Source organism: Crinia signifera, chromosome 6 (genome assembly GCF_055691185.1).
Source record: "Crinia signifera chromosome 6, ASM5569118v1, whole genome shotgun sequence".
NCBI lineage: Eukaryota > Metazoa > Chordata > Amphibia > Anura > Myobatrachidae > Crinia > Crinia signifera.
In genome coordinates this window covers 69,856,907-69,870,223 of record NC_139222.1, presented here as the reverse complement: position 1 = coordinate 69,870,223, position 13,317 = coordinate 69,856,907, and the positions used below count along the sequence as shown (strand labels likewise).

Here is a 13,317-nt window from a genome sequence, read left to right as displayed (position 1 = left end):
ACTAGCGTCCCAAAAGGGGGGGGCATATGCAAATGAGGGTACGGCTTATGCTAATTAGCCGCAGCCTCATTTTCATACGAGAATAGATGCTGTGCGCATGCGCACAGCGTCTATTCTATTAGATTGGGGGGTCTCCCAACTGCAACCCCCCGCAGCGGGACAATGCCTGCCGCGGGTGGGCCAGCGGGACAGGACCCGAAAATCGGGACTGTCCCGCTGTAATAGTGACAGTTGGGAGGTATGCAATCACTAAATTCACAGGCTCTTAAATGCACTTGTGCCTCGTTCTATCATAATGATGTGACAGACTTATGCAACACCTGTAGTTACAATTAATTATGCAACATTAAATAGTGTAATCCAACAATTTCTAAGGAGGCAATATGTGCCATTATGAGCTCCTGGGCTATACAGCTCAGGGCTGTTTCATTTGGGGATTTTACCCAGTTCTGGCGAGGCTGGAGGGTACCACAATGCATAGCCCCATTCCTGTTACCACGTTTGAATGGGGTATACAACACCCGGCCAGGTTATAGCAAGTAAGGTATAATGGGGCATGTTGTATGTTCATTTTTGCATTAACATCTGTTTTTTTCATAGTAAGTGCACCACAAAAGGGGTGTGGCCTCACAAAGAAAGGGTGTGGCTGCACTAGAGTACCCCCTATTCAAATCCACATATGGTGTGACGCCTCCTGCTGCATTACCATATTAGTGAGATCACTGCTGATTCTATGTAAGCAGCAGCTATAGCACCTCCATTCACATCTGAATCAGGTCTGAAGATTGTTTTTTGATGCTATTATTTGCAAAGCAACACTGACATCTAGTGCTCACCAGCAGCAACTACACTTTTTAGGTCACGTTTTGAATTGCTATTTTCTTTTTAAAGGTTGACATTGATGGTTCCCATCCTGCCATCAATGGCCAGTGACCATCAGGTTTAAAATGCCAATTTTTTAGATCTTAAATGTTATAAACCACAACCAAACACTATCACCAGTTCAAAAGGGAATCTAGGAAGTGATGGAGAACGAGAGAGAGAACTGGTTTGCATACACACTGAGGGCCTGTTTCAGAGATGGATGCCAATGCAGCTGCTGGTGTAGTTTCTCTGCAATGCAGCTGCTGATATCAGTAAGGGAAGCTGCTGCACAAAAATATAAAAAGAGACACCCATCGGAGCGACCGCAAGCCATTGCCATGTGCATATGCTGCCTATAGGCAAGAACAGGAAACATGGACTGTGCGAGTCTAGGACTACGCAGACTGACTGCAGCAGTAGCAATGCCATGTTTTTGTTTGCTAAAACCCGCACTCTGAAAATGGCCATGACATGCCGGCGTTATTAGAACTATCCCCACTAACACCATGTAAACGCCGCATCCACCTTAGCTGCACCTCCAACACGTTTCAATCCCGATGGAGTCTTTCTGCCTAATTCAGACCTGACCGCAGGGAAAACTTGTTCTCAAAATGGGCAAAACCATATGTGCCGCAGGTGGGGTAGATGTAACATGTGCAAAAAGAGTAAGATTTAGGGGGTGGGGGTGTTTAAACTTAAATCTAAATTGCAGTGTAATAATAAAACGACAGTATTTACCCTGCACAGTACAAACTCACTCAGCTCTAACTCACCAGAACCGGCTCCATTCTGTATACAATAAAATAGAACCAGAACACCAACTGTGCAGAGTTTGCATATTCTCCTCGTGTTTGCGTGGGTTTCCTCCGGGTACTCCAGTTTCCTCCCACAATCCAAAATATACTGGTAGGCTAATTGGCTCCTAACAAATTAACCCTAGAATGTCTGTGTGTGCGTGTACGTGGTAGGGAATATAGATTGTAAGCTCCACTGGGGCAGGGACAGATGTCAATGTTCAAATATTCTCTGTAAAGCGCTGCGGAATATGTGTGCTCTATATAAGAAACTATTAATAAATAATAACAACAACAAAGCCTGCTCCATGTGTATTACAATAACAATACACTAGACTAGAGTCTACACGTGTATTATAAAAGAAAAAGACCATATCATTGCCAAAAGATCTGAGCAGTTTCCCCTGCACCATCTGGTGATTCTCATATATACAAGGGAAAACAAATGGATGACCGGCGGCTGGGATGCGGATGGTCAGAAAACCATAGACACCAACCCGATGGAGGGAATCCGGGCAGGTATCTGGTAAGTATACTTACCTGTACGCTGCCCCTCCTAACCCTTACTTCCTACAGCCTAACCAAGTTAAACCACAGCCTAACCCCCGTTTTAAGGGCCTTACCCCCCTAAGTCCCCCCATCTAAGCCTTAAACTTAACCCCCAGCCTAAAGCTAACACTTCCGGTTGGTATGCCGGGAATCTGGCATAGGCATCCTCTTCAATGTTGCGATTCGTGCGCCGGTCTTCTGTGCACTAGTGGGGATGCCGGCGTCTGTATTCTGACTGCCGGCACCCTGACCAGCTGTATGCTAACCACATCCCAATACAAAGAATATTTCCGGTTTTAGGAGAGTCTACATTTTCCTAAGGTCGGTTTTATAAAGCTTATGACAAGCCCATCAAAATGACAGAACATAACAGTAATGTCAGCGCAAAACACTTGAATTCAACCCATAGAGGTGAGCTGCATTAGCCTTTTATTGTGAAAGATGAGATCGACCACAAAATAACGCAACCAAATATTAGAGCGTGTGGTAGGCCTTTACATCTAGGCTGGTAATGGAGAAATCCAGGGATAGACAGTTAAGCTGGTGATACTATTGAAGAGTGGACAAACAGTGTGGGATTCCCCCTATCAACTTTGCCGTAGAACAGGGGTGGGGAACCTTTTTTGTGCCAAGGGCCGTTTGTATGGGGAAAAAATCCTTCGGGGGCCATATGTAAAAATTTCCCTTACAAATTGTCCTGCTGCAGCCGTCCCACACTCAGGCGGCTGCCGCTGAATAGGACTGACAGTCTCTGGCTGCTGTTGATTAAGAGGAATCTTGTGAGAACTGCCGACCTCTGGCGAGAATTCCCCTGTACTTGGCTACCGGCAAAGCGGGCGGGTGGGAGGGTCACTTCTTTGCAGTGTAATGTTGTGGCATCGAAGAATCTCTAAGGCAAACTGCAGATTTGGTGATAACTGCAGATGTGGGACTAACAAGTATAAAAGCTTAATTTGGGGCACGCTGTATAACACAATCAGAAATAACCTGTTACATGTAAAATAATACAATACTATATCTGTCCTGACACTAAAGAGGTATTCAGACCAGATAAATGTGCTCGCTGTTCAAATAGATCTGTACAGTTTCAAATCTATTTGCAGCCATGCAAATATGTTCAAAACCATTCATAAGATGGTCACCATCACATGATTTTTACACGGGGCACCAGGCATTGCAGACTCAAGTAGCCAGAGACTAAAGGCTGCCATACATCTACAGATTGATTGTCAGATTGGGCTGGTTGGAACAAAAACCTGGTAATGGATGAGGGTAAATGACAGTTGACAATTTGCTTTGAAATGCTGGAAAACTGCCAAAAACTGTCACTCATCCATTACCAGGTTTTTGATCCAACCAGCCCAATCTGACAATCGATCTGTAGATGTATGGCAGCCTTTACTCTGTGACTGCAATGAAAGCCGGCATATGCAGCCTGTTGCCGACATTGCATATCCTTCTGTATAACGCTTGGGCACGCCTATGTTTTCCCTGACAGCATTTTTCTTGCAGGCCTAGCGTTTTTCTTGGAACTATGGCCCTTATTCTGATCGGTGCGGATATTCCCGAATTCTTACGGTGCGGTCCGCACGCCACGCTGTGCTGCCGCGTGCGGCCATCGTCCGTAGAAACGCCCACGTGTCCTCCGCATTCGGACGGACTCACTCTTTAAGAACAGGGCGTGTTTACGGACGACATACAAACCATGCGTGTGCGGGGGAAACACTCAGATTCTGCACGGTATTACAGAGTATGCACGGGAATACCGCATCCGAACGGATGGCAAGCGGTCCGTCCGCACGGAAGCGGTGTATTTACGCAAAACTACCCACTATTATGTCTATTCTGCAATACATCACATGACCCACTTATTCAATTACCTATCCTCATAAAAAAATGTTTATTTGGAATTGGAATCAATTATATGCCAATATATCCTTACAACCATGCCTAACACATGCATTGCACACATTAACCCTTACAGCAATTGAAGTGCAATGGTTTCAATTAAAGCACTGACAAGCGTCCTATTAGTGAGTAATGAGTAAAGGAGTCGATTGTATTGGGTTCAGGTGTTAATGCTTGTAGTCATTAGGCGTTCCGTTCGCCTACCGCAAGACCGAGTGGTTTCCGCAAAGCAATACTTGACTTATGGACACCGCACATTTCTATCGGTTTTGTTCGCGTGCATTCGGAGTGCTATCCGAATGCACGCCCCCCAACATAAGTGTACTCCCCCGTGTCCGCCCATGTTTCCTCCCAGTTTTGCCCACTTTTAAACTACGCCCATGTGTCATTCCGCATGACGCCCATAATACGCCCATATTTCCAGACTGATTGCGGTGCACAGTTTTGTACGGGATTTGGCCGAACAGGTACGGAGTCAATGCGTGGCACATGCGCGTTGCGTTCTCCACGCATGCGCAGACGCCGTAAAGACGCTATCCGAAAGTATGCGGAAAAATACGCATCAATCAGAATAAGGGCCTATGTCCAGTTCCCACCCCCTACTATCTGTGAATCACCTTACGCACAGCCAGAAATAAAAAAAAGTAGCTGTCACAATATGTAGTATTCAGTGTTACCTGCGTGCAAAATCCTGCTGGCTCTGTCTATTGCTGCTGACAGCTCTGTGTGGTTAAAGTCTGCATGCTGATTTCAGCTTCTGATCCACTCCATGCTGCAGGAAAGTCTGTGTGATCTGAGCTCTGCTGATTAGTTGCAACACCTGGTAACTCTCTCCTGCAGGAGAGTTCAGTATGAACTGACCATGCTCAGCCTTCATTGATTAGGGCACCTGTGAGTAATTAGCTCCCTGTGCTTCCTATAAAAAGGCAGTCTCTGGCAGACAGAAGCTGCCAGAGTATAGGCTCACAACCTGCTCAAGCGTCCCTTGTACTTCACTGTATTCCTGATCACCAGATACTGACTTCGGCTTGCTTCCTGACTATCCTTCGGCTTAATCCCTGTGTACCGTGAATCGTGGGTTACCTGTGTATGACCTCGGCCTGCCTCCTGACCACTCTCCTGCCTGATCCTCGTGTACCGTACCCAGTGATTACCAGTGGACGACCTCGGCTTGCCTTCTGACTATTCTCCTGTCTGATCCTTGTGTATTGTGCTCCGTGACATACCAGTGTACGACCCGGCTAAGATGACTACGCATAATCCTGAATCCACGCTACCTGTTTCCAAGGGGTTACCAGTGCCACATGGGGAACCTGCTCAGGGGACCGCGACCGGCATGTCCATAGCAGCAAAGCCCAAATCCCAACTGGAGGGGTCACTGGTGAACACCTATGGCGTGGTAAGACTCCGCACCCCTGTGTCAGGTCTAGCCAATCCCCGGCCTGGTGACCAGCGTGATGTACCTGAGACCGTGACAGTAGCGGCCTCCCACATGCATACAAACCGTACGCATTTGCAAAATATCAGTAATGTGAATTTGCAGTAGTGTGATCAGGCCAGAACTACCCCCTAAGTTACAGGGTTGTACTGGACATGTAAAAGCTACAGTAGTATGGAGAATTCTTCTGAAGGTGGAGACTTCTAATGATCAGAAGAAAGGAAATCAACCTAGGATGATTAGGAGCGCCACCCACCAGCTGTTCTCTCAAGGGTTAAGCAGCTGCTGTGATAGGGTGTAGTCAGTTCCCTTACAAAATACACAAAGAAAAAGCAAGATAGCAGCGCTATAAACTTTACACCAGTTAATAACAAGTAAATCAAGTTAATAAAAAAATTATAACAAATTTAATGGCACATAAAACACAATTTTTATCCGGATATAAAATATCATCATAAAATTAAGTTTAAAATCAAGACTTGATATAAGTGGATTTTTAGTATGTCATATAACCTGCACTGGATGATTCAGAGTCCTGTATGGAGAAGTCCTTAAATAAACCACTGGATTGGGGAAGCCGCTGGAGGTTTTTTTGGAGTCCTTCTTTGAATTAGGGCAATTGATACCCACGGATGGTATAACCTCAACGATGAGTGCGGTGGAAGTTTTTGAGTCCCAAATGTGATGGTACGTTCTCCCAGGTGTTTGAACTCCGGTCCAGAAAATTGGTCAACAGGAAAATGGTCGAGACACAAATGGTCAACACATGCGATCACCAAGCTTCGGACATGGTTACTATTGCTAATCGTAGTCCACGTGATCAGTAAACCGAAAGAATGTTGGAAAAACATGCGCAAAGCCCGAAAACCATGTAGCCCACTTGTGTGTTTATGACTGTCATGTCAACTCTTTGAACCTTCCCACCTAATGCATGTCAATCATATGATGTGGACCTATTCAGTGTGACCTGGCATGGCTTAGTGATAATTATTTGTGCCCACTTCCCACCAAGAAATACCGAGCACAGGAGACACTCATGCACTTTGCAGAGATCATCATGTGAATGTGGAACATGTCTCATATGAAGTTGAAGTTCCTTGTTATCATAGAGTAGTAGAGTTATGGGCCCTATACATCAGCAATTAATTGTGACAATCCTGAGATCTGGAGATGATTGCCACAATTAATTTTAGATGTGTGGGCTCCCCCTTTTGGCAATCCCAATCAAAAATGAATAGGGATCGCCAATCGATTGCTTAATCATATTTTTAAACATGCTTAATAATCTGGTATTATCTGCGGATCTTTTTTATATGTGTGGGCATTCCCAATTCGTCTTCTTCATCTATTTACATTATGAACAGCTGAAATGACAATCGATTGGGCAATTTCCAGATATGAAGATGCAATCTTCCAGTCACTGAAATAAATCTGTAATGTGTGGGCAAGTCAAATAGATTGTAGAATCCATTTATCTGACCAAAAAATCCCTGGATCTGGAAATCCATTAATTGTGATTGCTGATCTATGGGGCCCATTACATATAACATCCTTCCACACTGCTCACATGCATTTAGGGGGTCATTCTGATTGACTCAGTAAAGTGCAAGGCTCCCAGATTACCGAGTCCCTGTGACGCTGCCCCACCGAATAGGATATTGATGGGACCTGAAAACAATGAAGTACGACCCCACATTTTTTTAATATTTATGGATACTCTAAATAATTATGAATCCTCCACAATCACAATTAAAAAATAAAGTGTGCTACTATAGTGTATACTGGGGCATACACATGGGCTGATTTACTAACTAGTTTAAGGAATGAAGATCTGGGGGTGGGGCTAAGCCCTCGACTAAAAAGACCATTAGAATAAATGGTAAAAGCGGCACTTCTAGAAGTGCCTCATTGACAGGGATGGCTGTGATCGGACAATTATGCTTTTAGAAGTGCCACTTTTATCCCCTCCTTGTCACCTGTACCCAGCTCACCTTTCTCCCGCCTCCCCTTGTTCGTTGGCGGGGGTGGTGGTAACAGCGGCTGGTCGGGGGGGTCATCCACGATGAGTGGCCTCTCTGGACACTGCCACCACATGTCACTGGTAATATTTGAAACTAGGCACAGATACACTCCCCCAGCGATTTATTCTCCATGTAAAAATTATATTCAAAATTTTACACAACAATTATAGAGATGCACAAAAGAGATCTAGTAAACGAACAATAATAAGGGTAGTGGTGTGTAAGTAGCTGAGGCTGTAGCCCAGGTCAGGGACATGTGGTGCCTGTGTCACAATTGTGTCATATGGGGAAATTTACTAAGATGGGAGTTCTATTTCAGATGGGATGTTGCTATGTCAACCAATCAGATACCATCTATAATCTTCTAGAAGGTGTTAAATAAATAATAAGTAGATTGATTGCCCATTGCAACATCTCATCTTAGTAAATTTCCCCCCATATTCTTACTCGGGGTAGATGAACCAGTGATAAGGGAGGAGAAGTGTGCCAGATGAGGAGTGGCCCATGGCAACCAATCAGCTGCTCTGTATAATTTTATATTATGCAAATTATAGATGTTACTTCAGTGCTGATTGGTTGCCATGGGCCACTACTCCTATGGCTCACTTCTCCCTTAACACTGTTTCATACATCTACCCCTCAGAGAGAGTAGTTGCTTTGCAGATCAGTGGGAGGAATGGTGTATTTATCAGTGCTGTTAATAGTGTTGTTTTCAGTACTTCAACTAGAATATAAAATATTAGACTTTTAAGTATTCACTTTATTAACTAATGACTGGGCCCATCACAGTGTTCTGTCCAGGATGCACGGCTTCTCAAGGAGGAAACTGCTTTCAATCTTTTGCTGTCCACCATGGCCAAGCTGCATCACTGCCAAACTGGCCTTTGACCCCCCGGAGCCTACATACACACTGCTGGAGATTGAGGCCCCACCAGCCCAGGCGCAGGACGAACAGGTGGACCCTACTGTCTGCCAACCTCCTGTATGCAGCCTGCACCTGTCAGCGAGTGCTGACTGGACAAACTCCCAGCGTGTGGTAGATGCTGTAGAGATGTTCCGCTGTACTACCAAGTGGGGGAATAGCCTGGGTTGTATGTATATGCGATGCGTTCCTGGGAGCCGCTACACGCTGCTCTTTTCTCATGGCAGTGATGTTGACCTAGGCCAGATGTGCAGCTACTACACTGCCCTGGGCTCCAAAATTGGATGCAACATCTTCTCTTATGACTACTCTGGCTTTGGAGTGAGCAGCGGCAATCCGAGTGAGAAGAATTTGTATGCTGACATTGAGGCAGCCTGGCACGCCCTGAGGACCCGGTATGAATGGATAGGGTGTACGGGTCACCTACAGCCCTCAAACGGACTGTGGGGTAGATTTATCAAGCTCGTGAAGTAATAAAATGTATGGTTTTTATCACCGGCCAATCAGCTACTACCTGTGAAGTTACAGGCTTGGTTTGAAAAATGACAGGTAGGAGCCGGTGTTAAAAACCAGACATTTTGTCACTTCACCGAGCTTAATAAATCTGCCCCTCTGACACCTTGCATGTTTTGTACTGGTTATGGTACAGTGCGCCGAGAGGGTGGGGAGGGGTTACTCTTTAGCTGGGACCCCCTACCCAGTTGTAGACAGAAACATTTGGGGCCAGGAGAGAGAGGAGAGACTGTCACTGCAGCAGCCTCCCTTCCCAGCCAAGCACACACTGCTTTTTCCATCCATACATGCATTCAGGGCCCCTGAGAGGTATGTCGGGCCCTGGTAAAATGTTGGGGGCATGGCCTAATTGTGGGAGGCATCGCCCCCAAAATATTTAAGGGGGGTGAAAAACACTCTAAAGTCAAGGGGGGGGGGGGTGTTACTGCCCCTGCCCCCAGCAGCAGTACACTGACAGCATGTGCTGTGCTGACAGCAGGCTCAACGTGAGCTGTCAGTGAGACGCTCATGCTGAGCCTGCTGTCAGCACAGAACATGCTGTAGGTGTGTGCTGCTGCCCAGGAGGGACGGAGGGGGGTCGGACCAGAGCCCCCGCCAGGCCCCTCCAGCAAGTCTGGGTAATTAGTACCCGCTTCCCCCTCCCCTTCTCGGCGGCCCTGCCTGCACTATTATCCTTAAATTCATGTATCTAGTTCAGATTAAAAACCTCTATATAGAAGTTTATTTTAATTGAATTACAGTAAAAGGTAATTTATTTAGGCTATACCAAATTGCCTGCTTTATCCCTACAGATATGGAGTCCCTGCTGAGAACATTATCCTATATGGTTACAGCATCGGAAGTGTCCCTGCAATTGACCTTGCAGCCCGCTACAAATGTGCGGCGGTCATTCTTCACTCCCCACTTATGTCAGGGATGCAGGTTGCATTTCCTAGCATACAGAGGACATTTTGTTACAATCCCTTCCCCAAGTAAGACTATGCTGTGATTTTAAACTAAGTTGTTAGTTTATCTGTAGAGTTTAGTAAGATTACTCAGCTCCCAGATGCCTGTGGGCTATATCTGAGGGGTAGATGTATGAAGTAGTGATAAGGGAGCAGAACTGATAAAGTGCCTGGTACTTGATCACCGGCCAATCAGCTCCTAACTGTCCATTTTTAAACCCAGCCTTTTACTTAACAGTCAGGAGCTGATTGGCCGGTGATAAAGTACCAGGCACTATATCACTTCTCCTCCCTTATCACTGCTTCATACATCTAGCCCTGAATGCATGCTCTGCTCACAGCCTATGGAAGTACCAGCAGATACAGTATCAGCTACCGTAATGGCCCAATATAGGCGCAGCCAATAGGTATGCTTTGTCAAACATTAGCTGCATACCAATCTGTGTGTATTTTAATGGGTCCTACCCACTATATGAGGACCAGTGTGCCATCATATACACCACAGTACAAAAGTGGTCTTCCCATTTTAACCCAGTGAAGCATTAACTATACAGCAGATACATATATTATTATTATTATTATTATTATTATTACAATTGTATTTATAAGGCGCCACAAGTGTTTCGCAGCGCCGTACAAAGGAACAGTACAGGGAGACAAAACTTGCCATAACATTGAATAAGTAACAAAAATAGAGTACAAATAAAGAGCGCCACAGTTTAATACACATTACAGCTTAAATATAAGTAGTGAGGACTCAATCAACATACAACTAGAGGCTTGAGGCCAATGATGGAGAGGAGTATGCAGACGAAGATGGTCACTGAGTGTTTGAGTATAAGAGAGCTGTGAGTGAAAAGTGAAGAGAAGAAGGCTTTGACAACAGGAGGTAAGAGGGCCCTGCTCAGAGGAGCTTACAATCTAGTAGGAAGGGGAGACAGACAGATTACAAGAGGTAACACACACACACCCCCCTGTGACCAAGCGCAGACGCGAAACGTACGTCAGGGATTGCCGGACCACGGGGTGCACCCACGTGACTGACCGGCCAGGCAGGAACTCAGACAGGAGGCAGCGAACGGGAGACACATCTGCGGACCCTGCATCAGTTCCTCTATAGAGACTGAGCAGGTCCAAAGGTAACCACTGGCTAAGTCCAGTGGATTTTCTTATCATCCCATAGTCTCCATTACCGTGCACTAAATATTTATACATCTATGCACGATTTTTTCATATATGCCGAACAGTGTCACCACACTGCCCCCTGGTGAGCCCACACGCTAATTACAGCATTACGAATACTAATTACCCACTGTAATACCTGCTTTAAGGTGAGCTCACAGGTTCTCAAAAAAATGATCCTATGATTTAAATCCCACTATATTTATACCAGGACCATGGTGAAATTAGAGGCTTAATGAGGATCACCTACTACAAAAGAGAAACCTGTCTCTCCCTTTTCCTTTCTTAAGTGGCAAATACTGCCCCATATCCTAAAATATTTTTGCGGCGCCTTACACATACTTGTGTCACTGTAGTCTAATTACAAGGAACACATATCTTAAAGCATAACCAATAAAGTATTTTATTTTATGTAGTATCATAAACACTCCTTAGAAACTGTAATACAAGGGTGCCCCCACTCCGAGTTTTCTTTTTCTCCTCCTCTCTTGGCAAATAAACAGATTACAAGATGTGCAAGCAAGTGGGTGGTGGCTAGATAGCAGGATGTAAACAGGCAAGGGGTCAGAGAATGAGCTAGTTTATGCAGGACTAGTTTATGCAGTGGCAGGGGATGCTTTGATGAATAGGTGAGTTTACAGTGCCCGTTTGAAGCTTTGCAAGGTCGGGGAGAGTCTAATGGAGCGAGGGAGTGCGTTCCACTGAAGGGGTGCAGCACGGGCAAAGTACATATACTGTACACATGAAGTTCGTTGATAGCTACATAAATAATATTTATTAAGGACATGTCACTTTTTTAGGTAAATAACTTTTTACTCAGTCCCCTGAACACTATTACATTATAGAAATGTGATTTGAGCGTATCTAAGTTTTTTCACATAATACTTGTGTAATGTAATGAGGGAGACCTAGTATAGCGCAGTGGTTCTCAAACTCGGTCCTCAGTACCCCACACAGGCCATGTTTTCCATGTCAACCGGCAGGAGCGCAGGAGCACTGTGCATCACCTACTGTCACCACCTAAATCCACAGGTGACCTGAAAAACATGACAGCAACACAGCCCTAAAGACTGAGGGTGATAGCCTGTGGCATAAGGCTATCTCCAGGCACAGTCATATTGTGAGGGCTTGGGTTCTATAGTTCCTCTACCAGCATACTGTAATAAGGGAGACACCCAGGTATTGCAAATATCTATTAAAATGTCTAACTACAAATATTACTAATAGATTAAATGATAAGCTCTGCCAACATATGTGATCTTCACCACGAGCAGCTCTGAATTACAAGCGGCATTTTTTACTATATAAATTTCCTTGTATCATGTTCTTTGCAGCATCAAGAAAATCTCTATGGTAACCTGTCCGGTGCTCATCATCCATGGGACTGAAGATGAGAACATTGATTTCTCCCATGCGTTGGGACTGTACGAGCGCTGCCCACTGGCTGTAGAGCCTCTCTGGGTGGTAGGAGGAGATCACTATAATCTACATCATTACGCCCAGTTTGTAGAGAGGCTACAGCAGTTCATACATCATGAGCTGCCCAATCCCTAAAAGAGTATCCTCAGTACAGGCTGGGGGTAGTCTGAGGAGCAATGTAACCCAGGCTTCTGCAAGATACATGATCACAGATGTGACAGGTCATTAGCCATATATTACCATGTAACCTGAGCATCACAATAATGAGCTATGAAGCATTCGTGTCTTACCATGGCCCAAGATGCTATTGCGGTTGTGCTGCTCCTCGGGCATGTCGCATGTATTGTTATGCAGGCCGGAATCTGCAGAGACAGGAGGGGAAGTTGTAAATAAATTGGTGCAGATACTGTGTCCTCTAGTTGTATCATTAGCTGTAATAACCTACTTCACACATTTTTATGTATTGTTAGTGATAGCAGCTTCCCACACTGGTGTGTTGTCTTATTTGCTGCTTGCTGGTTTACATTGAGGCAGCGGTATGTACCACTAGCGTGGCAGACTCAGATTCAGACACACTAGCTAAGCAGCGTTCTTTGGCTGCTTAGATAGCGGGTAAACACCGCCCTGCCAAACGCCCACCCCCGCCGCCAGCATCCCCTTTGGTAACATGCGAGAACACACCCCCTCGCATGTGGCCGAAGGTAAGAGAAATCATTAGATGGCCGCCAACCAACGAATAATTTCTCTCCCCTTTGGAAATAAC

General features: G+C 45.3%; 1 protein-coding gene across 2 annotated transcripts; it reads left to right on the top strand.

The window, feature by feature from the left end:
* Nucleotides 1–8,376: 8,376 nt before the first annotated feature.
* Nucleotides 8,377–12,925, top strand: LOC146006965 (alpha/beta hydrolase domain-containing protein 17C-like). Of its 2 annotated transcripts, XM_083145390.1 has the most exons (4): nucleotides 8,377–8,516; nucleotides 8,565–8,891; nucleotides 9,801–9,980; nucleotides 12,470–12,925. In XM_083145390.1, the coding sequence occupies exons 1-4, from the start codon at nucleotides 8,377–8,379 to the stop codon at nucleotides 12,687–12,689; spliced, it is 867 nt and encodes a 288-aa protein (XP_083001516.1). In that variant the 3' UTR covers nucleotides 12,690–12,925. The 2 variants fall into 2 exon arrangements, with proteins under 2 accessions (XP_083001516.1, XP_083001515.1); XM_083145389.1 differs by having other exon boundaries at nucleotides 8,377–8,891.
* The last annotated feature ends 392 nt before the right edge of the window (nucleotides 12,926–13,317 follow it).

What these genes read in the sequence shown, in the direction of transcription:
- LOC146006965 (XM_083145389.1), top strand. Translation starts at nt 8,377, where the DNA reads ATGCACGGCTTCTCAAGGAGGAAACTGCTTTCAATCTTTTGCTGTCCA. An exon ending in TGGCACGCCCTGAGGACCCG is followed by an intron (nt 8,892 to 9,800) that starts GTATGAATGGAT and finishes TTATCCCTACAG; the next exon opens with ATATGGAGTCCCTGCTGAGA. An exon ending in TGTTACAATCCCTTCCCCAA is followed by an intron (nt 9,981 to 12,469) that starts GTAAGACTATGC and finishes TGTTCTTTGCAG; the next exon opens with CATCAAGAAAATCTCTATGG.